Source organism: Zeus faber (genome assembly GCF_960531495.2).
Source record: "Zeus faber genome assembly, chromosome: 21".
Lineage (NCBI taxonomy): Eukaryota > Metazoa > Chordata > Actinopteri > Zeiformes > Zeidae > Zeus > Zeus faber.
Window position 1 is genome coordinate 2,730,463 of NC_137208.1, and position 23,517 is coordinate 2,753,979.

At 42.7% G+C, this 23,517-nt stretch overlaps 1 protein-coding gene across 6 annotated transcripts in view; it reads left to right on the forward strand.

The window, feature by feature from the left end:
- The window catches only part of osbpl8 (oxysterol binding protein-like 8), a 55,183-nt gene that overhangs the window by 28,211 nt on the left and 3,455 nt on the right, over positions 1-23,517 (forward strand). For 2 of the 6 annotated variants that reach the window (XM_080022579.1, XM_080022580.1), the window contains 17 exons: positions 3,203-3,279; positions 4,641-4,721; positions 5,834-5,935; positions 7,141-7,344; positions 7,749-7,833; positions 8,028-8,193; positions 8,291-8,540; positions 9,195-9,379; positions 9,649-9,730; positions 10,105-10,203; positions 10,439-10,535; positions 13,758-13,856; positions 14,442-14,539; positions 17,705-17,794; positions 18,705-18,841; positions 20,695-20,880; positions 22,568-22,721. In XM_080022579.1, coding sequence (XP_079878705.1) covers positions 3,203-3,279; positions 4,641-4,721; positions 5,834-5,935; positions 7,141-7,344; positions 7,749-7,833; positions 8,028-8,193; positions 8,291-8,540; positions 9,195-9,379; positions 9,649-9,730; positions 10,105-10,203; positions 10,439-10,535; positions 13,758-13,856; positions 14,442-14,539; positions 17,705-17,794; positions 18,705-18,841; positions 20,695-20,880; positions 22,568-22,721 — 2,192 coding nt within the window. The remainder of the gene's footprint in view (positions 1-3,202; positions 3,280-4,640; positions 4,722-5,833; positions 5,936-7,140; positions 7,345-7,748; positions 7,834-8,027; positions 8,194-8,290; positions 8,541-9,194; positions 9,380-9,648; positions 9,731-10,104; positions 10,204-10,438; positions 10,536-13,757; positions 13,857-14,441; positions 14,540-17,704; positions 17,795-18,704; positions 18,842-20,694; positions 20,881-22,567; positions 22,722-23,517) is intronic. The other 4 variants (XM_080022583.1, XM_080022582.1, XM_080022581.1 and 1 more) reach the window with 4 other exon arrangements.

Below are 23,517 nucleotides of genomic sequence, written 5' to 3' on the forward strand. Positions count from 1 at the left end.
GGTGGAACGCAGAGGGTAAATCAGTCACATTCAACGTGAATTACAACCTCATACCGTGAACTGCTGTTCCCACATCAATCCCCGGGCGTTATTTACAGTTTCTGGGTGCAAGGTTCCCCCTTGCTCTGGAATCACACCAGTCTCCCGACTCATATAAAAGATTTGTTGGGTGTGGTGAAGTGAGGTATTTTATTTGTTACCCGGAGGTTGTTTTTCTCCTGGTGAACGCTTACTCACCTGCGGGACGTGGTTCTGTTCATCTGTCATCACATTCAGACGGACGGAACCGAGCCTGGTGTCCTCAGACCAACTGGTAAATGTGTATTAGTCTGGAATCTCTCCAGAACCACAGAACAAACCACGCCATTGGATAGACCTACAACCAATCAGAGCATTGGAGCGTTGTATCTGTATCTTTCCATCCATCCATCCATCCATTCATCTATCTATCTAATTTCCAACATTAGTTTGTTCAGTTCCTCCGACATCTCTCGTTTGATGGAAACACAAAAGGCTTCTCTGGCGTGGGGATGGTCTGGTTGAGCAGCCACACGCCAACATCTGGAACAACACGCGTCATTGCATCGCGCAGGAATACAGGCGAAAATGAGGGTGTCGACCGGGTGTCATGTTTCCATCAGAGCCGATCGGAGCCGGAGCCGATGAATAACCGTGAATACTGCAGAGTCACTTGTCCTGGGAATGAAACCCGGATGTAACCTTTCTCACTGATGTTCGCAGTTTGTGGGTTCTAGGTGCGGTGGGAAAGGAGCTTTATTGATCAGGCTTCAGCTCAGACTCCTAAATGATTGATGCTTGCTCTTCTGCCCGACCCCGTTCGCCTCCGTCCAGTCCCCTCTAATACACCTCTCACCATAACAATAATCCTCCATAATCCCCAAACTATTCAGGATTAAGTCAATTTAGCGCCGGCTCCTCAAATGGCTTCCTGCCGCCGTGGCGCCGGCTGAGTGGAAAGAGGCAGAACAGAGGGTTCGGCCGCCGGCATCCGACGGGCCCTCGCTCCGTTGGCCCACCTGTTGTTAACGTTGCGGAGGTGGTTGCCATGGCGACACGGCCGTCTGAGAGCCAGGGAGGGGGGGGCGCTAATGGGATGGAAGCGGGTCAAACCGGGGGCAACGAGAGGAAGCGAGATCCGACTGGACTGGGGTCACATTTCAATTCATTGAAGTTTCTTATGACGCGGGAATCAGAACTGATTTCCTGAAGAATCAATGTCTGCTGATCTGTTTTGGATTGTCACTGATGTCACTGATGTCTGTGTCTGTCTGTCTGTCTGTCTATCTATCTATGTCTCTGTCTCTCTCTCTCTCTGTCTGTCTGTCTGTCTGTCTGTCTGTCTCTGTCTGTCTGTCTGTCTGTCTGTCTGTCTGTCTGTCACCCCTCTGTGTGTATACTAGTTGCGCAGTCTCTGCAGTGAGGCGTGAGTTTCCTTCTCTCACTTTACTTCTCCCCTCCTCCACCTCCATCCGGTGCTTTTTCTGCTTCTTCCTTTTCTCTCAGCTCCTCTGGTTGGTCAGACACTCCATTTAAAGGGACATTCCACCGCAGAGTTCACCTCACACTGTTTAGAAGGCAGTGATCCCGACCCTTCTGTCCAGTTAAACATTATAAACACAGAACTGATTATTAGGCAGAATTATGACAGATTTTTATTATTATTATTCTAATTGGCATTTTTCAGGCTGAAAGTGTCTGGAACACGACAACCACGGAACCCACGGACATGGTTGGGGTCTGGTTAGAACCGGGACATTTCAGACCTTATGCGGGTTCAAGTTTTATCCGTATGGGTCGGCAGTTGGCGCAGAAATTAGTGAACAACTGATGAAAATCTACCGGAAGTAGCCATACACCGAGGTTGTAGAACCTGCGGTCGGGTGGTGGAGCGAGATGAGTTTGTGGAGTAAGACACTTTGTTACATCATCATCCAATTCGAGACGTTGTCATGGTGCGAGGTGCGTGGTGTGGACTCCATGGCTCTGTCGTGGTTGCTCTGGGGCAGTATCTGCGCTGGCTCCAGACGCCCTGACACAACATCCAGCAACTCCTTTGATATCTTATTATTTTGCCCTTTTTGCGTGTTTGCCCTTTGTTGGTGTCGTGTCCCTCCTTATTTTGCTCCATTCAAGCCAGTCGTTACTAGGGTTGGGCACCGAAACCCGGTGCCAACATAGCATTGGTTCCTCCATGACAGGTATCTACAGGACCAAACGCAACACAAATTTCCGTGCCTCCTTTCAGTGCCACTTAAATGCCTGAGCCGTCAATTGAAATATTCTCCCTCTGAGAAACGTGTTGTTCTGAAGGAGCTCATCCATCACATGATTAGTGCAGCCTCAACATTTGGACCTTGCAACACATGAGCTAGTTTCCCTTATTTTATTTTATTTTGTTCTATTTTACGTGGACTTTGAAACACGCTGGGCTCCACCTGGTGGGCTCTGGTGGCACAGCAACTGATTAGAGCTGATAACTGAATGTCGTCTTGAAGGTGCATCATCTGAACTTTGGAGACTGCTGTAGACGTTCTAATCAATATGTCTTTATGTCCCGTGACAAATGTTTTAGTCATGGGACATGTTTCTTGTGTGTCAGTGTCTGAGCACCGATAGCCATCCCCAGTCGGGGCATTTGGAGGCGCGTTGCCCCCTGTGCCCGTGCCTGGAGCCCTCCCTGCTCATCCCCAACATATTGTCAAATGGTCAATATGGAGAATATTTCCATGTTGTATTTAGTCGGTATCTAGTGTCTCCTCGTGCTGGGCCGCTGGGTGAGGGTGAAGGACCCTCAAGCTGTGGGTTGTTCTCCAGACGAGACAAGGTTGCCATGGCGACAAGCTGCTGGAGTGTCCACAGATGGTTCCTACTGAAAGCGCTGGGTGTCACCGGTCTGGTACCCGTCTCAGATCTGCAGCCAGTAAAGTACAGCGCAGACAGCCTAGGAGATAGGAGACAGACTAGGACACAGCCTAGGAGATAGGAGACAGACTCGGAGCTAGGAGACAGACTAGGACACAGGCTAGGAGATAGGAGACAGACTCGGAGCTAGGAGACAGACTAGGACACAGGCTAGGAGATAGGAGACAGACTCGGAGCTAGGAGACAGATGTTTGAATGGTCCTGAGAGCTCCCGCTGTGCGCTGAGCAAACCACCTGACCTTGTTTGTGCCTCCTGCAGGGTTTGAGCGCGGTAAGGAGGACCTGCTGCCGCTGCCCCTGAAGGAGGACTCCACCCAGTCCATCTCCAAGAGCAAGGTAGAGGCGGAGCACGCTGTGGCCCAGGAGGTGTGTGTGTGTGTGTGTGTGTGTGTGTGTGTGTGTGTGTGTGTGTGTGTGTGTGTGTGTGTGTGTGTGTGTGTGTGTGTGTGTGTGTGTGTGTGTGTGTGTGTGTGTGTGTGTGCATTGCTGGCCTTAGAAGGAAACTCCAGTTCTTTGGAGGCCACAAGCTTTGGGTGGATCTCACTGAGTTTCAGACCACAAGGTCGATACCAATGACTCCAGAACCCAGACAGCAACGGGCTGAATGCTAACTGTGTTAGCCCAACCGGGAACCCGGGAACAGACCTTTCAGCGCCTGGCGCTAACTGGGTTCGCTCTGTCCCAGAACATGTTATTTCTCAAGGGCAACCCACAGAAAACTGAACTAATTTCTTCATCATCATATTATTTACTATAATTGATATTTACAGTAAGACCCTTGAGGACGTCATTATGTTATTTAATATGAATGATATTTACAGTAAGACCCTTGATGATGTCATCATGTTATTTAATATAAATGTACAGATTGTGATTGACAATGTGCAGTTGGACCGTGTCCAGTGTGCTTCGTGGACTCTGTCACGGTGTAGTGTTTAGACGTTACCAAACTATGGATTTACGTGTATATTTATATAACTTCTTACCTGGTAGATGTCAGTAGATCTGTCAGATTAATATTTTAAATCCCTGCTCCACATTACTTTGCTGGATTAATGAAAAAAAATAAAAATAATAATAATCCTTACAATGTTCCCACCGCGTCCACTCGAAAACACAAAAATGTTCCACTGATACGTTCAAGATCCAGCGAGGCGTCGGAAATGGTGAAAGCTGTGCGATGGCAATCACCCACAGAAATACCACAACGTTTGTCGTTAGTTGTTTGTTTGTATGTTGAAAATGTAATCCAAGTAAATAAGTCAACAAATAAATGAGTTGCCCGGCGCGGCACCAAGCGACCAAACGTCACTGAGAGAGCAGCTCTACTTCCACAGACAACACGCTGAGTTCCAGCAGTGACAAGTTCTGCTTTACCGGCAAACATGGAGGCTTGTTTTAAAGACAGGAGGGTTGCGCCGTGTGGACCGCAAAGTGGTTGCTCCACGAGACGAGCAACCAAGAGACGACAGACAGGGGGGAGCCCATGCTGCCTTCAAGTAAACTCGGAAAATCGTGCTGCGTTTCAGAGAACCACGGAAACTGGAAAATGCATCCAACACGACTAAACTGGACCCTGTGTATTATTATTATTATTATTATTATTATTATTATTGTTATTGTTTGCATGCTTTGGTTCTGGTCCTGGATTGAGGTTCTGGTCCTGGATTGAGGTCAGTCTCTCTCTGTGTCCCCAGTCAGAGACCAAGCTGTACAATGGTTCTGATAAAGACGTGTCGGTGTCCGGTGGACGACTCACCAAAAAGGAGTCCCTCAAGGTGGGTCAACCGCCCACCACATCCTAACGCTAATGGTTACCGCGGAGATCCACTGGTTTCCATGGTTACGGTAGAAACAAGTCATAATTTCACTGTATGATGAGATTTTGTTGTAAAAAATCTATTTTTTGATTCTTGGGATTGACCCTTGACCCTGAATACAAACGTAAACATCAATGATTCTCAGTCATGAATCTCACTGGACGTCAGCTGCTCCATCTGGAAGTGTTTAAAAGACATTGTCTGTCTCTCTATCCCTCCATCCCTGCTTCACTCCATCCCTCCCTCACTCCATCCCTCCATCACTCTCTCACTCCATCCCTCCCTCACTCCATTCCTCCATCACTCCCTCACTCCATTCCTCCCTCACTCCATCCCTCCATCACTCCCTCACTCCATCACTCTCTCACTCCATCCCTCCCTCACTCCATCCCTCCATCACTCCCTCACTCCATCACTCCCTCACTCCATCCCTCCCTCACTCCATCCCTCCATCACTCCCTCACTCCATCCCTCCCTCACTTCATCCCTCCATCCCTCCCTCACTCCATCCCTCCCTCACTCCATCCCTCCCTCACTCCATCCCTCCATCCCTCCCTCACTCCATCCCTCCATCACTCCCTCACTCCATCCCTCCATCACTCCCTCACTCCATCCCTCCATCCCTCCATCCCTCCCTCACTCCATCACTCCATCCCTGCTTCACTCCATCCCTCCCTCACTCCCTCACTCCATCCCTCCATCACTCCCTCACTCCATCCCTCCCTCACTCCATCACTCCATCCCTGCTTCACTCCATCAATCCATCACTCCCTCACTCCATCCCTCCCTCACTCCCTCACTCCATCCCTTCCTCACTCCATCCCTCCATCCCTCCCTCACTCCATCACTCCATCCCTCCTTCACTCCATCCCTCTCTCACTCCATCCCTCCATCCCTCCCTCACTCCATCACTCCATCCCTCCCTCACTCCATCCCTCCCTCACTCCATCACTCATCCCTCCTTCACTCTATCCCTCCATCACTCCATCCCTCCCTCACTTCATCCCTCCATCCCTTCCTCACTCCACCCCTCCTTCACTCCATCCCTCCATCCCTCCCTCATGCCCAAGGTCCAGAAGAAGAACTACAGGGAGGAGAAGAAGCGAGCCACCAAAGAGCTGCTCAGCACCATCACCGACCCCTCTGTGGTCGTCATGGCCGACTGGCTGAAGGTCAGAACCCCTATACTGGCAGTACAGTCAGTCGATCGGTCAGTCAGTACAGTCGGCTCGAACAGTCAGTTAGTCAGTACAGTTGGTCAGAACAGTCAGTCGTCAGTACAGTCCCCACAGTCAGTACAGTCAGCCAGTACAGTCTGTCAGTACAGTCTGTACAGTCTGTTGGTTGATAAGTACAGTGGGTACTGTCATTCCTATCAGTACAGTCAGTACAATCTACTGGTACTATCAGTCAGTACAGTCATTCCTATCAGTACAGTCAGCAAGAACAGTCAGTCAGTACAGTCAGTAGGGTCTGTACAGTCGGCCAGAACAGTCGGTCAGTCTGTACAGTCTGTCAGTTGGTCAGTACAGTCTGTTCAGTCTGTATAGTTGGTCAGAACAGTCAGTCAGTACAGTATGTACAGTCAGTACAGTCTCTACAGTAGGTACAGTCAGTAAGAACTGTCAGTCGTCTGTACAGTTGGTCAGAACTGTCACTCGGTCAGTACAGTCAGTCAGTACAGTCTGTCAGTCGTCAGTACAGTCTGTCAGTACAGTCCTTCCAGTCAGTACAGTCTCTCGGTCAGTCATTACAGTCGGTACAATCACTACAGTCGATACAGTCAGTACAGTCTGTCAGTCGGTTAGTACAGTCAGTCAGAACAGTAAGTTGTCAGTGCAGTCTGTCAGTACAGTCCTTCCAGTTAGTACAGTCTCTCGGTCAGTCATTACAGTCAGTACAATCACTACAGTGGATACAGTCAGTACAGTCCATACTGTCAGTACAGTCGGTCAGTAAAGTAAGTCAAAACAGTCTGTCAGTAGGTCAGTACAGTCAATACAGTCGGTCATAACAGTCAGTCATCAGTACAGTGGGTACAGTCTGTCTGTCGGTCAGTACAGTCTGTCAGTCAGTACAGACAGTCAGTACAGCTGGTCAGAACAGTCAGTCAGTCAGTACAGTCTAATATTGTATGTTTTTATTTTTAATTAAAAGGTATTGACTTGGTATCGGAAGTGTGTGATCTCCTGTCAGCCTTACAGTGTGTGGAGACTGAAGCTTGCTAACTGTGTGTGTGTGTGTGTGTGTGTGTGTGTGTGTGTGTGTGTGTGTGTGTGTGTGTGTGTGTGTGTGTGTGTGTGTGTGTGTGTGTGTGTGTGTGTGTGTGTGTGTGTGTGTGTGTGTGTGTGTGTGTGTGTGTATGTGTGTGCCCCAGATCCGCGGCACCCTGAAGAGCTGGACCAAGCTGTGGTGCGTGCTGAAGCCCGGCGTGTTGCTGGTCTACAAGACGCCCAACCACGGCCAGTGGGTGGGAACCCTGCTGCTCAGTGCCTGCCAGCTCATAGAGAGGCCCTCTAAGAAGGACGGCTTCTGCTTCAAGCTCTTCCACCCGCTGGAGCAGTCCATCTGGGCCGTCAAGGTACGGAGGGATGGAGGGAAGGAGGGAGGAAGGGAGGGATGGAGGGATGGAGGGAAGGGAGGGAGGAAGGGAGGGATGGAAGGATGGAGGGAAGGGAGGGAGGGAGGGAGGGAGGGAGGGAGGAAGGGTAGGAATCCTGTTCATTGGCAATATACAACAAAAACCCTATGAAAGGAAAGGACCTCACTTCACATTGTATGTGTGTGGGTGTCTGTGACTGTGATGGGCGAATGAATTGGTTGAATGGCTGCAGCTGCTCATTATGGGATGGATGTTCAATTGGCCACTTCAGTTTATTGATCCTCATTCAAGGATGCTTCCTACGTAGGATGCAGTTTCACGAAACAAGTCCTCTGTCCTTCCCCCCATCTCCCCCTCTCCCCCTCTCCCTCTCTCTCTCTCAGGGTCCCAAGGGGGAAGCGGTGGGTTCCATCACTCAGCCGTTACCCAGCAGCCACCTCATTTTCCGGGCGGCGTCCGAGTCCGACGGTGAGAGAACACGCTGCTGATCAAAAAAACTGATCAATACCACTGATCATTACCTCTGATCATCACCACCGATCAATACCACTGATCATTACCGCCGATCAATACCACTGATCATTACCACCGTTCAATACCACCGATCAATAGACCAAAAGCAAGAGTTTCTCTTTCTGAATAAAGTTTGTTTTGTGCTTCAGGGCGCTGTTGGATGGACGCCCTGGAGTTGGCGCTGAAGTGCTCCAGTCTGTTGAAGAGGACGATGGTGCGTGAGGGCAAAGAAGACCTGGGCGCCACGGCAAGCAGCGGAGAAACCTCCATCAACTTCTACAGTCTGCTGAGGGCCCACAACATGCAGGGCTTCCAGTGAGTAGCACCGCGGCTCAGGGGTCAGGGGTCACAACTGTGGAAATGTACTCATTTCAGGTCAAACCTTTATAAAAACTGTCCCGTCTTTCTTGAGGTTCAGTGACACGGACCAGTTCAAAGACCCGGACCTGTACTCGGACAAGTCGGACCGGGAGTGCGACCAGGACCAGGACCAAGACCCGGACCAGGACCACGAGGAGTCGGACCCCGAGGGTCTGGAGAAGAGCGAGGAGAGCGACAGCGACACGTCGGAGCGCCAAGACGACTCCTACATCGACCTGGACCCCAATGAGGCCCTGCGTGAGACCCCCTACATTGAGCAGTCCCACGAGGAGCTGGGGGAGGTAGGGTCCTTCTAGAGGGTCCGGACCATGAGCCGGGAGAGTCTCACTCTAGAGTTAAGACACCAATCTATAGAGACCAAGATTAAGTTTATAGACTTCTTAAGTTTATCAAGGAATCCTAGTCAATCTAGAGTCTACAGGCTGTCTGCCACTCCAGTCCAGAGTCCAAGACTCAGATTATCTCAGGACTGTCATAGTAGACTAGTAGTCTAGACCAAGTTTATCTAGAGGGTCTGGACCAGGAGCCAGTATCCAAAGTCTAACTCTAGGGTCAAGAGGCCCATCTAGAGAGACCGAGACTAAGTTTATAGACTTCTAGAGTCTTTTTAGGAATCCAAGTCAATCTGAGGTCTACAGGCTGTCTACAACCACTAGAGTCCAGGTTTATTTAGAGGGTCTGGTCCAGGGTCTATTCTAGAGTCGAGGGGCCCTCTAACTCTAGAGTCTAGACCAACTTTATCTAGTTATTCATCTAGAGTCTATATGAGTAGTCTAGAGATTGTCTATGGAGACCAAGACTAAGTTCATCCCTAGAATGTAGAATCTAGAAATCACAGTCAATCTAGAGTCTACCGATTGACATGCTAACTGTGTTAGCTCAATGCCTGGCTGCAGAGGGGATCAGCTAGCCTAGCTCTGTGGACTGTGTTTCAGGCTGGGGAGGCGGCTCAGACTGAGACAGTTTCTGAGGAGAACAAGTCATTGATGTGGACGCTGCTGAAGCAGGTGCGGCCCGGCATGGACCTCTCCAAGGTGGTGCTCCCCACCTTCATCCTGGAGCCCCGCTCCTTCCTGGACAAGCTGTCTGACTACTACTTCCACGCCGACTTCCTGTCTGAGTAAGCGTCTGCTTCCCGTATGGTGTTAGTCCCCAATGAGTTCCTAGAGAGGTGGTGGTAATGATAGTTGTCTTGGTGGTGGAGCTGTCATGGTGATGGACTAGTGATGGTGATGGAGGATGATGAGGTTTATTCGTCACATACATATACATACTTTCATACATATCCAGTGAAATGTAATGCAACGCACCCGGTGATTACACACAAGAATTGTCATGGTGATGGAGGTGTCATGGTGATGAAGGTGTGACCACACTTTTCCCCGTCAGGGCTGCGGTGGAGGAGAACGCCTACAACCGCATGAAGAAGGTGGTGAAGTGGTACATCTCCGGGTTCTACAAGAAGCCAAAGGTCAGAGGTCACAGATGTCTCTACCTCAAACAGACGTATGAATTCTGAACCATGTTCCAGACCCATCCCTACTTCACCATGTACACGCTTGTCCAAACATTACCCATGCATCTCAAGAGTGACAATATCCCAAAATGCAACAGGGCTTCTAATGGTTTTAAAAAGAAAAGTGTTTCTGTGGACATGTTTTATATCGTGGCTCTGGATGTTATTTTTGGTTCTGGATCATTCCCCAATACTGATCCCCAGAATCCCGATAACCTTCAGAGTCCCCAGAACCTGAAAACGCCACTTGGTTGGCATGTGGTAGGAGCAACTGCCAGACCCCCAGGACCCCCAGGACCCCCAGTCAGACTCCATCTTTTCTCTTCCAGGGGCTGAAGAAGCCGTACAACCCCATCATTGGAGAGACCTTCCGCTGCCTGTGGCTGCACCAGACGACCAACAGCAAGACCTTCTACATCGCAGAGCAGGTATCCCAGCAGCCCCTCTCGTCACCCTGGCAACCGCCTGGATCCCACCTGTGTGGAAAACATACTGTGTGTTTCCCTTTGTAAAGTTAATGCTAAATGCTAATGCTAAGTCATCTATCTATCTATCTATCTATCTATCTATCTATCTATCTATCTATCTATCTATCTATCTATCTATCTATCTATCTATCTATCTATCTATCTATCTATCTATCTGTCTGTCCCTCCTCTTCAGGTTTCCCATCATCCTCCAGTCTCAGCGTTCTACGTCAGTAACAGGAAGGACGGATTCTGTCTGAGTGGCAGCATCCTGGCCAAGTCCAAGTTCTACGGTGCACACACACACATAACACTCTGATGACACTGTTACTACACCGAGATTACACCGTTACTATACCCCTGTAACATCCTGATTACACCGTTACTACACCCCTGTAACACCCTGATTACACCGTTACTACACCCCTGTAACACCCTGATTACACCGTTACTATACCCCTATAACACCCTGATTACACTGTTTCTACACCCCTGTAACATCCTGATTACACCGTTACTACACCCCTGTAACACCCTGATTACACCGTTACTATACCCCTATGACACCCTGATTACACTGTTTCTACACCCCTGTAACATCCTGATTACACCGTTACTACACCCCTGTAACATCCTGATTACACCGTTACTACACCCCTGTAACACCCTGATAACACCGTTACTACACCCCTGTAACACCCTGATTACACCGTTACTATACCCCTATAACACCCTGATTACACTGTTTCTACACCCCTGTAACATCCTGATTACACCGTTACTACACCCCTGTAACACCCTGATTACACCGTTACTATACCCCTATGACACCCTGATTACACCGTTTCTACACCCCTATAACATCCTGATTACACCGTTACTACACCCCTGTAACATCCTGATTACACCGTTACTACACCCCTGTAACACCCTGATTACACCGTTACTATACCCCTATGACACCCTGATTACACCGTTACTATACCCCATGACACCCTGATTACACTGTTTCTACACCCATGTAACATCCTGATTACACCGTTAGTACACCCCTGTAACATCCTGATTACACCGTTACTACACTCCTGTAACATCCTGATTACACCGTTACTACACCCCTGTAACACCCTGATTACACCGTTACTATACCCCTGTAACACCCTGATTACACCGTTACTATACCCCTGTAACACCCTGATTACACTGTTTCTACACCCCTGTAACATCCTGATTACACCGTTACTACACCCCTGTAACATCCTGATTACACCGTTACTACACCCCTGTAACACCCTGATAACACCGTTACTACACCCCTGTAACACCCTGATTACACCGTTACTATACCCCTATAACACCCTGATTACACTGTTTCTACACCCCTGTAACACCCTGATTACACCGTTACTATACCCCTATGACACCCTGATTACACTGTTTCTACACCCCTGTAACATCCTGATTACACCGTTACTACACCCCTGTAACACCCTGATTACACCGTTACTACACCCCTGTAACACCCTGATTACACCGTTACTATACCCCTATAACACCCTGATTACACTGTTTCTACACCCCTGTAACATCCTGATTACACCGTTACTACACCCCTGTAACACCCTGATTACACCGTTACTATACCCCTATGACACCCTGATTACACTGTTTCTACACCCCTGTAACATCCTGATTACACCGTTACTACACCCCTGTAACATCCTGATTACACCGTTACTACACCCCTGTAACACCCTGATAACACCGTTACTACACCCCTGTAACACCCTGATTACACCGTTACTATACCCCTATAACACCCTGATTACACTGTTTCTACACCCCTGTAACATCCTGATTACACCGTTACTACACCCCTGTAACACCCTGATTACACCGTTACTATACCCCTATGACACCCTGATTACACCGTTTCTACACCCCTATAACATCCTGATTACACCGTTACTACACCCCTGTAACATCCTGATTACACCGTTACTACACCCCTGTAACACCCTGATTACACCGTTACTATACCCCTATGACACCCTGATTACACCGTTACTATACCCCATGACACCCTGATTACACTGTTTCTACACCCATGTAACATCCTGATTACACCGTTAGTACACCCCTGTAACATCCTGATTACACCGTTACTACACTCCTGTAACATCCTGATTACACCGTTACTACACCCCTGTAACACCCTGATTACACCGTTACTATACCCCTGTAACACCCTGATTACACCGTTACTATACCCCTGTAACACCCTGATTACACTGTTTCTACACCCCTGTAACATCCTGATTACACCGTTACTACACCCCTGTAACATCCTGATTACACCGTTACTACACCCCTGTAACACCCTGATAACACCGTTACTACACCCCTGTAACACCCTGATTACACCGTTACTATACCCCTATAACACCCTGATTACACTGTTTCTACACCCCTGTAACACCCTGATTACACCGTTACTATACCCCTATGACACCCTGATTACACTGTTTCTACACCCCTGTAACATCCTGATTACACCGTTACTACACCCCTATAACACCCTGATTACACCGTTACTATACCCCTATGACACCCTGATTACACTGTTTCTACACCCCTATAACATCCTGATTACACCGTTACTACACCCCTGTAACATCCTGATTACACCGTTACTACACCCCTGTAACACCCTGATTACACCGTTACTATACCCCTATGACACCCTGATTACACCGTTACTATACCCCATGACACCCTGATTACACTGTTTCTACACCCATGTAACATCCTGATTACACCGTTACTACACCCCTGTAACATCCTGATTACACCGTTACAACACCCCTGTAACATCCTGATTACACCGTTACTACACCCCTGTAACACCCTGATTACACCGTTACTATACCCCTGTAACAACCTGATTACACTGTTTCTACACCCCTGTAACATCCTGATTACACCGTTACTACACCCCTGTAACATCCTGATTACACCGTTACTACACCCCTGTAACACCCTGATTACACCATTACTATAACCCTGTAACACCCTGATTACACTGTTTCTACACCCCTGTAACACACTGATTACACCGTTACTACACCCCTGTAACACCCTGATTACACCGTTACTATACCCCTATGACACCCTGATTACACTGTTTCTACACCCCTGTAACATCCTGATTACACCGTTACTACACCCCTGTAACACCCTGATTACACCGTAACTATACCCCTATGACACCCTGATTACACTGTTTTACACCCCTGTAACATCCTGATTACACCGTTACTACACCCCTGTAACATCCTGATTACACCGTTACTACACCCCTGTAACACCCTGATTACACCATTACTACACCCTGATTACACCGTTACTACACCAAATATAACACCCTGATGGTACTGTTTCTACACCAATGTAACACCCTGATAACACCGTTACTACACCCCTGTAACACCCTGATTTTACCTATGCGTTGCCAGGCAACTCGCTGTCGGCCATCTTGGACGGCGAGGCGAGACTGACCTTCCTGAACCGGGGGGAGGACTACGTTATGAACATGCCCTACGCCCACTGCAAAGGTCAGAGGTCACAGCAATATGAAAAGACAGAGTGATCACAGTGTTGATCTTGATCTGTTGAACTGGCTGCTGCCCGTTGGAGTTTGGAAAATACTACGTAAAGTGATGCAGTTTTTGTTTCCATGGTAACAGCCACTGTGAGTTCTGCTGCTATGAAGTCATTTAAAAGTTCTGATGAAAGTCCAAGAGGAACATAATATCATATAGTTTATGTACTATTATAATATAGTATACCATAAGTGTTGTGTATGAACATGAGTAGGAATATGAATATTCATCTGAGTATAAGTATGAATGTGACTCATACTCTTATTCACATTCATGTGAATTATGAACAATGAGAATTGGGGGATCAACTTCTTTCTGCAGCGGTCTACGGGTGCCGCTCTTAACTTAGTTTCATTCAATTAGAAAATGGAGGAAAATAAATAAATCTACGATTAAAACACTGTTATTAGAGACGGCTCTGATCTGAACTGCGCTAAGAAGGATGTATAAATGTTTCGACCCCCCGACCTGCTGTTTTGGCCTCTTTTGGGGGCGTCCAACTCTTAATTGGACCCATGAACTGCATGGCCCCAACAGGAATCCTGTACGGCACCATGACCCTGGAGCTGGCCGGACAGATCACCATCACCTGCGAGAAGACGGGCTACAGCGCTCAGCTGGAGTTCAAACTCAAGGTGCTCATTTAATATCTACATTATTACTTATAATATCTCAGTTAATACTTATAATATCTACATTATTACTTATAATATCTACATTATTACTTATAATATCTACATTATTACTTATAATATCGACATTATTACTTATAATATCTACATTGTTACTTATATCTACATTATTACTTATAATATCGACATTATTACTTATAATATCTACATTGTTACTTATATCTACATTATTACTTATAATATCTCAGTTAATACTTATAATATCTACATTATTACTTATAATATCTACATTATTACTTATAATATCTACATTGTTACTTATATCTACATTATTACTTATAATATCTCAGTTAATACTTATAATATCTACATTATTACTTATAATATCTACATTATTACTTATAATATCTACATTGTTACTTATATCTACATTATTACTTATAATATCTCAGTTAATACTTATAATATCTACATTATTACTTATAATATCTACATTATTACTTATAATATCTACATTGTTACTTATATCTACATTATTACTTATAATATCTCAGTTAATACTTATAATATCTACATTATTACTTATAATATCTACATTATTACTTATAATATCTACATTGTTACTTATATCTACATTATTACTTATAATATCTCAGTTAATACTTATATCTACATTATTACTTATAATATCTCAGTTAATACTTATAATATCTACATTATTACTTATATCTACATTATTACTTGTAATATCTCAGTTAATACTTATAATATCTACATTATTACTTATAATATCTACATTATTAATTATAATATCTCAGTTAATACTTATAATATCTACATTATTACTTATAATAGCTACATTATTACTTATAATATCTACATTATTACTTATATCTACATTATTACTTGTAATATCTCAGTTAATACTTATAATATCTACATTATTACTTATAATATCTCAGTTAATACTTATAATATCTACATTATTACTTATAATATCTACATTATTACTTATAATATCTACATTATTACTTATAATATCGACATTATTACTTATAATATCTACATTGTTACTTATATCTACATTATTACTTATAATATCTCAGTTAATACTTATAATATCTACATTATTACTTATAATATCTACATTATTACTTATAATATCTACATTGTTACTTATATCTACATTATTACTTATAATATCTCAGTTAATACTTATAATATCTACATTATTACTTATAATATCTACATTATTACTTATAATATCTACATTGTTACTTATATCTACATTATTACTTATAATATCTCAGTTAATACTTATAATATCTACATTATTACTTATAATATCTACATTATTACTTATAATATCTACATTGTTACTTATATCTACATTATTACTTATAATATCTCAGTTAATACTTATAATATCTACATTATTACTTATAATATCTACATTATTACTTATAATATCTACATTGTTACTTATATCTACATTATTACTTATAATATCTCAGTTAATACTTATATCTACATTATTACTTATAATATCTCAGTTAATACTTATAATATCTACATTATTACTTATATCTACATTATTACTTGTAATATCTCAGTTAATACTTATAATATCTACATTATTACTTATAATATCTACATTATTAATTATAATATCTCAGTTAATACTTATAATATCTACATTATTACTTATAATAGCTACATTATTACTTATAATATCTACATTATTACTTATATCTACATTATTACTTATAATATCTCAGTTAATACTTATAATATCTACATTATTACTTATAATATCGACATTATTACTTATAATATCTACATTGTTACTTATATCTACATTATTACTTATAATATCTCAGTTAATACTTATAATATCTACATTATTACTTATAATATCTACATTATTACTTATAATATCTACATTGTTACTTATATCTACATTATTACTTATAATATCTCAGTTAATACTTATAATATCTACATTATTACTTATAATATCTACATTATTACTTATAATATCTACATTGTTACTTATATCTACATTATTACTTATAATATCTCAGTTAATACTTATAATATCTACATTATTACTTATAATATCTCAGTTAATACTTATAATATCTACATTATTACTTATAACTACATTATTACTTGTAATATCTCAGTTAATACTTATAATATCTACATTATTACTTATAATATCTACATTATAAATTATAATATCTCAGTTAATACTTATAATATCTACATTATTACTTATAATGGCTACATTATTACTTATAATATCTACATTATTACTTATATCTACATTATTACTTGTAATATCTCAGTTAATACTTATAATATCTACATTATTACTTATAATATCTACATTATTAATTATAATATCTCAGTTAATACTTATAATATCTACATTATTACTTATAATAGCTACATTATTACTTATAATATCTACATTATTACTTATATCTACATTATTACTTATAATATATCAGTTAATACTTATAATATCTACATTATTACTTATATCTACATTATTACTTATAATATCTGTTATTACTTATATCTACATTGTTACTTATAATATCTCAGTTATTACTTATTATATCGACATTATTACTTATGATATTTATTTTATTACTTATAATATCTCAGTTATTACTTATTATATCGACATTATTACTTATGATATTTATTTTATTACTTATAATATCTCAGTGAGTTATTATTTCGTAATATTTAAATGAAGCTTTCTCTCAATATGAGAAACATCATTATTTGGTAAAATCATATAAAATGTGTGTGTATCCTCTCCTCCTCCTCTCTCCTTCTTCTCCTCTCTCCTACTCCTCCTCCTCCTCCCCCTCCTTCTACTCCTCCTCCTCCTCTTCATCCTCCTCCTCTTGCCTCCTTCTCCTCCTCTCTCCCTCCTCCTCCTCCTTTTCCTCCTCTCTATTCCTCCTCTTTTTCTCTCTCTCTCTCCTCCTTCTCCTCCTCTCTCTCCTCCTTCTCCTCTCTCCTCCTCTTTCTCCTCCTCTCTCTCTGCTCCGTCACCTTGTCCTCCTTCTCCTCCTCTCTCCCCCACCTACCCATATTCTCTCTCTCTCCTCCTCCCCCTTGTTCTCCTCCTCCTCCTCCTGCTCTCAGCCCTTCCTGGGGAGCAGTGACAGTGTGAACCAGGTCTGTGGGAAGATCAAACTGGGGAAGGAGGTGCTGGCCACACTGGAGGGACACTGGGTGAGGAGTGATACATACCTTCATCATCAATACCTCTATCAATACCTCTCTCATCAGTACCTCCACCAATACCTATATCATCAATACCTCTACCAATACCTCTGCCATCAATTCCTCCACCAATACCTCTATCATGAATACCCCACCAATACCTCCATCATCAATACTTATATCAATACCTCTATCATCAATACCTCTCTCATCGATACCTCTATCATCAATACCTCCACCAATACCTCCACCATCAATACCTCTATCAATACCTCCACCAATACCTCCATCATCAATCCCTCTATCATCAATACCTCCATCATCAATACCTCCATCATCATTACCTCTCTCAAAACCTTTAACATCAATACCTCTAACAATACCTCCATCATCATTACCTCTCTCAAAACCTTTATCAATACCTCTATCAAAACCTCCATCATGAATACCTCCATCATCAATACCTCCATCATAAATACATCCATCCATACCTCCATCATAAATACATCCATCGATACCTCAATCATCAATGCTTCCATCAATACCTCCACATCAACACCTCCATCAATATCTCTATCATTAAACACCTTTATCATCAATACCTCCATCATCAACACATCCATCATCAATACCTTTATCAATACCTCCATCATCAATACCTCCATCATCAATACTTCTATCAATACCTCCATCATCAATACCTCTATCATCAAAACCTCTATCACCAATACCTTCATCATCAATACCTCCACCAATATCTCCATCATCTATACTTTCATCAGTATCTCCATCATCAACACCTCCATCATAAACACCTCATTCAACACCTTAATCATAAACACCTCCATCAACACCTCCATCATAAACACCTCCATCAACACCTCCATCATAAACACCTCTGTCCCGATACCCCGTACAGGACAGTGAGATCTTCATCAACGATAAGAAGACGGGCACAGTGGACACCTTCTGGAACCCCACGGCCGAGCTCCGTCAGAGCCGCCTCACCCGCTGCACGGTGCCTCCCGAGGAGCAGGGGCCCTTCGAGTCTGAGAGGTACTACACTGCTACTACTATGCAAGTACTACTGTACTACCACTTTACTACTACTACTACTACTACCACTACTACTATACTACTACTGTACTACTACTATAGCTGCATGGTGCCTCCCGATGAGCAGGGGCCCTTCAAGTCCGAGAGGTACTGTAATGCTACTACCATACAAGTACTACTGTACTACCACTATACTACTACTACTACTACTACAACTATTACCATTACTACTATACTACTAATATACTACTACTAGAGCTGCATGGTGCCTCCCGAGGAGCAAGGGCCCTTCGAGTCTGAGAGGTACTATACTGCTACTACTATACATGTACTACTGTACTACCACTATACCTCTGTACTACTACTATGACTACTACTACTACTACCACTACTACTGCTATACTACTACTACTAAACTACTACCACTACAACTACTACACTTCTACTACTGTATTACTACTATACAACTGCTACTACTACGACTATACTACTACTCCATTACAAGTACTATAGCTGCATGGTGCCTCCCGATGAGCAGGGGCCCTTTCAGTCCGAGAGGTAGTATACTGTAACTACTATAGAACTACTACTGTACTACAACTAGACTACTACTAATACAACTACTACTACTACTTCTACTACTACTATACTGCACTAGAGCTGACTGTACTACTGTCCGCCGAAAAAAACGAGAAAAAAACAAAACCTTCATAATACAATGAAAAAGGAACGTTGGTGTTTTCCTTGGGAGAGGGAGCAGCAGTTGCACTTTGTCACTCTGCCTGCTCTGCACGAGGTCCGAGGGTCTCACCAAACCCTGCGGCGCAGTGAAAGTGATAAGAGATCGGTCTGCGGCCGTGTATTTACTCATTTATATATTTATATTGACATTTATTTATATATTTATATTGACATTTATTTATATATTTATATTGAAATGTATTTATATATTTATATTTACATGTATTTATCTATTTATATTTACATGTATTTATTTATTTTATTTACATTTATTTATATTAACATTTTTGTATATATTTATATTTGCATTTATTTATATTTACATGTATTTATTTATATATTTATATTTACATTTATTTAATATTTACAGTTATTTATATATTTATATTTACATGTATTCATATTGTTTTATTTATAGTAATTTATATATTTATATTTACATTAATTTTATATTTACAGTTATTTATGTATTTATATTTACATTTATTTATATTGTTTTATTTACAGTTATTTATATATTTATATTTACATTTATTTATATATTTATATTTATATGTATTTATATTGACATTTATTTATATATTTATATTGACATTTATTTATATATTTATTGCCACGTTTAAAGTAGCTTTGTCTGTCTGACGCTCTCCGGCATTGGGGCGCGGACCGGGGCCGCACCGTGTAACTCCTGCTGGACGGAAATGTTCCTGATGTAGCTGCATGTGTGAATAGGGAAACTCAGGAGTGGTGCCAGAAAGGTTATCCCAGTATTTTACCTGGACCTATGTGTGAAAGGACTTAACAATGACATACTGCAGCAGTCATATACATATGTTTAAATCCCAGTTGTGGATTTGGAGAATTGTGACAACCCTAGATTGTACTATACTATATTGTACTGTATTACTCTATACTACTACCATACTAGACTACGCTACACTATTGTACTGTAGTATACTATATGATTATATTAGATAAAGACTACAATAAAAATGTCTTACTGTACTGTACTAGACTATACTATACTAGACTGTACAATACTTTATATATTATGCTATACCGTACAATACTATATACTAAACTATACTATATACTATACTATACTATACTAGGCTGTGGCAGCATGTTACCAGGGCGATAAACAACAAGGACCAGACGGAGGCGACCAATGAGAAGTTCCTGCTGGAGGAGGTGCAGAGGAGGACGGCCCGGGAGAGGAAGGCCAAGTGCGAGGAGTGGACGCCCGGGCTGTTCGAGCAGGACGCCCTTAGTGGGGAGTGGCACTACAAGTATGCAGAGTGAGTACTAGTACACACTACGAGTACACACGACTTGACACCAACAGGGTCAGTACTGGCACACACACAGTTCTACTACACACCAGCACACAGCCAGGGCTGTTCAAGCAAACACCCAATCGTAACAAATGAATATGAACCTAATGATTAAGAAAAACAATTTGAATGTAAGATGAGAGGAACAAAAAAGAAAAAATGTACAATAATCAGTGAATTAAACCTAAAAATAAACAACAAACTGTAAAAAAATGGCAGTAAACCTAGTGATCAAAAATAAATATAAACCCAAAGCAACTATACTTATATTATTCTTTACTATACTACTGTAGTGGGCTAGGTGGAACACGCCCGGAGTGTGTGTGTGTGTGTGTGTGGGGGGGGCATGGGGGTTTTACCCGTTGCTCCTTGATTACTCTAACAAGTAACAGCCGCACAGCCACACTGATCCTTATCCCAATTACCTAGAACCACACCATCCCCACACCACATTATACTATACCATATTAAACTATATTATACTATATTATACTATATGATATTATACTGTACCATATTATACTATATTATACTATCCTATACTATATTATACTATACTATACTATACTATATGATATTATACTGTACCATATTATACTATATTATACTATCCTATACTATATTATACTATACTATACTATATGATATTATACTGTACCATATTATACTATATTATACTATCCTATACTATATTATACTATACTATATGATATTATACTGTACCATATTATACTATATTATACTATCCTATACTATATTATACTATACTATACTACACTATATGATATTATACTATACCATATTATACTATATTATCCTATACTATATTATACTATACTATACTACACTATATGATATTATACTATACCATATTATACTATATTATACTATCCTATACTATATTATACTATACTATACTACATGATATTATACTATACCATATTATACTATATTATACTATCCTATACTATATTATACTATACTATACTACACTATATGATATTATACTATACCATATTATACTATATTATACTATCCTATACTATATTATACTATACTATACTATATGATATTATACTATACCATATTATACTATTATACTATCCTATACTATATAATACGATACTATACTATACTATATTATACTATACTATACTATATGATATTATACTGTACCATATTATACTCTTAAACTATCCTATACTATATTATACTATAGATTCAAGATTCAAGAGGTTTATTTGTATACTATACTATACTATATTATACTATACTATACTTAACTATGTGATATTATACTTTACTATATTATACTATATTTAGTCCTTGGCTCCTCCTGGTAGTGTGCACAAGTGTCCTTGAGCAAGACACGCGCAGGCTGCAGGAAGCTCCTCTGTGGGCGTGGCTGCTGGCTGTAGTACTTGTAGGATGTAGTGTAAAACAGCATGTGGCCACCGGGGGCAGAGGCACGCTGCGTGAACCACGACGTACAGACAACGTAGAAGAAGTGTGCTTTCTCCTCGCGAGCCGCCGTCACCCGCGGCCCCCCGCTCTGTGCCGGGCGGGGGGCCGCGTCAGACGGCGGCAGGGTGGCCTCCCCTCCCCGGTGGGATCCATAGCGTGTAACACGGGGACGGGTCCCGCCCTCCAGCACCAGGCCCTGGGACCCTCTGAACGACCTGGTCCAGTTTGAGAAGGACGGCTGGATCCAGACCCAGGTCCGGCACCGCACGCCCATGGTACGTTCCGGAAGTCTAGTTAGTCTGAGTAACCCGGGCCCCCGGAGGGAACCCTGCAAGTGCCAGGTACGTGGGGCCCCGCCCCCCGGCGACCCGTCGCCCCCGGCAACACAACGCCCCTCCCCACACTCCCCTCCACCCCCCCCCCAACCCTCCGTCCCTGCATCCCATCGTCATGCCGCCGCCCTGTACCGCCCTCCATCTAGCAGCCAATCTGTCTGTCTGCTCCCATCCTGTCTCGCTCTCTCTCCCTCCCTGTGTCTCCATCCTGTCTTGCTCCCTACCTACCCCCGTCTCTCTCTCTCCCTCTCCCTCCCCGTGTCCCTCACTTCCTTCCTGTCTCTCCATCCTGTCTCTCCCTCTCTCTCCCTGTGTCCCTCACCTCCTCCCTGTCTCTCCATCCTCTCTCTCTCTCTCTCTCTCTCTCTCTCTCTCTCTCTCTCTCTCTCTCTCTCTCTCTCTCTCTCTCTCTCTCTCTCTCTCTCTCTCTCTATCTGGGGGAGGGTGGGGGTGAGGGAGGAGGAGGGGCATCTCATCAGCTGACCATCCAGCACCATTGGCTGCTTCTGTCTGAGCTTGCATCTTCATCCGCCATCTTGTTTTTGGTCCTCACCGCTGTGTGTGTGTGTGTGAGGTTGTCCTTCGTTCGTCAGATCAAAGTTTCACAATTCTGATTTAAAAACAAGATTTTCTTTTCCTTTTAGATTCTGCATTTTTTTTAACAATATTATCGTTTCCACGGTTACATCAAAACAGACCGGGCCTGAGAACAGAGCCTTTGCGTCCGCGATACGAACATCCTGATTGGTTGGATGTGTCAGGCCCCGCCCCCGCACCCACTCCGCTTCTCAAACAGCAGTGA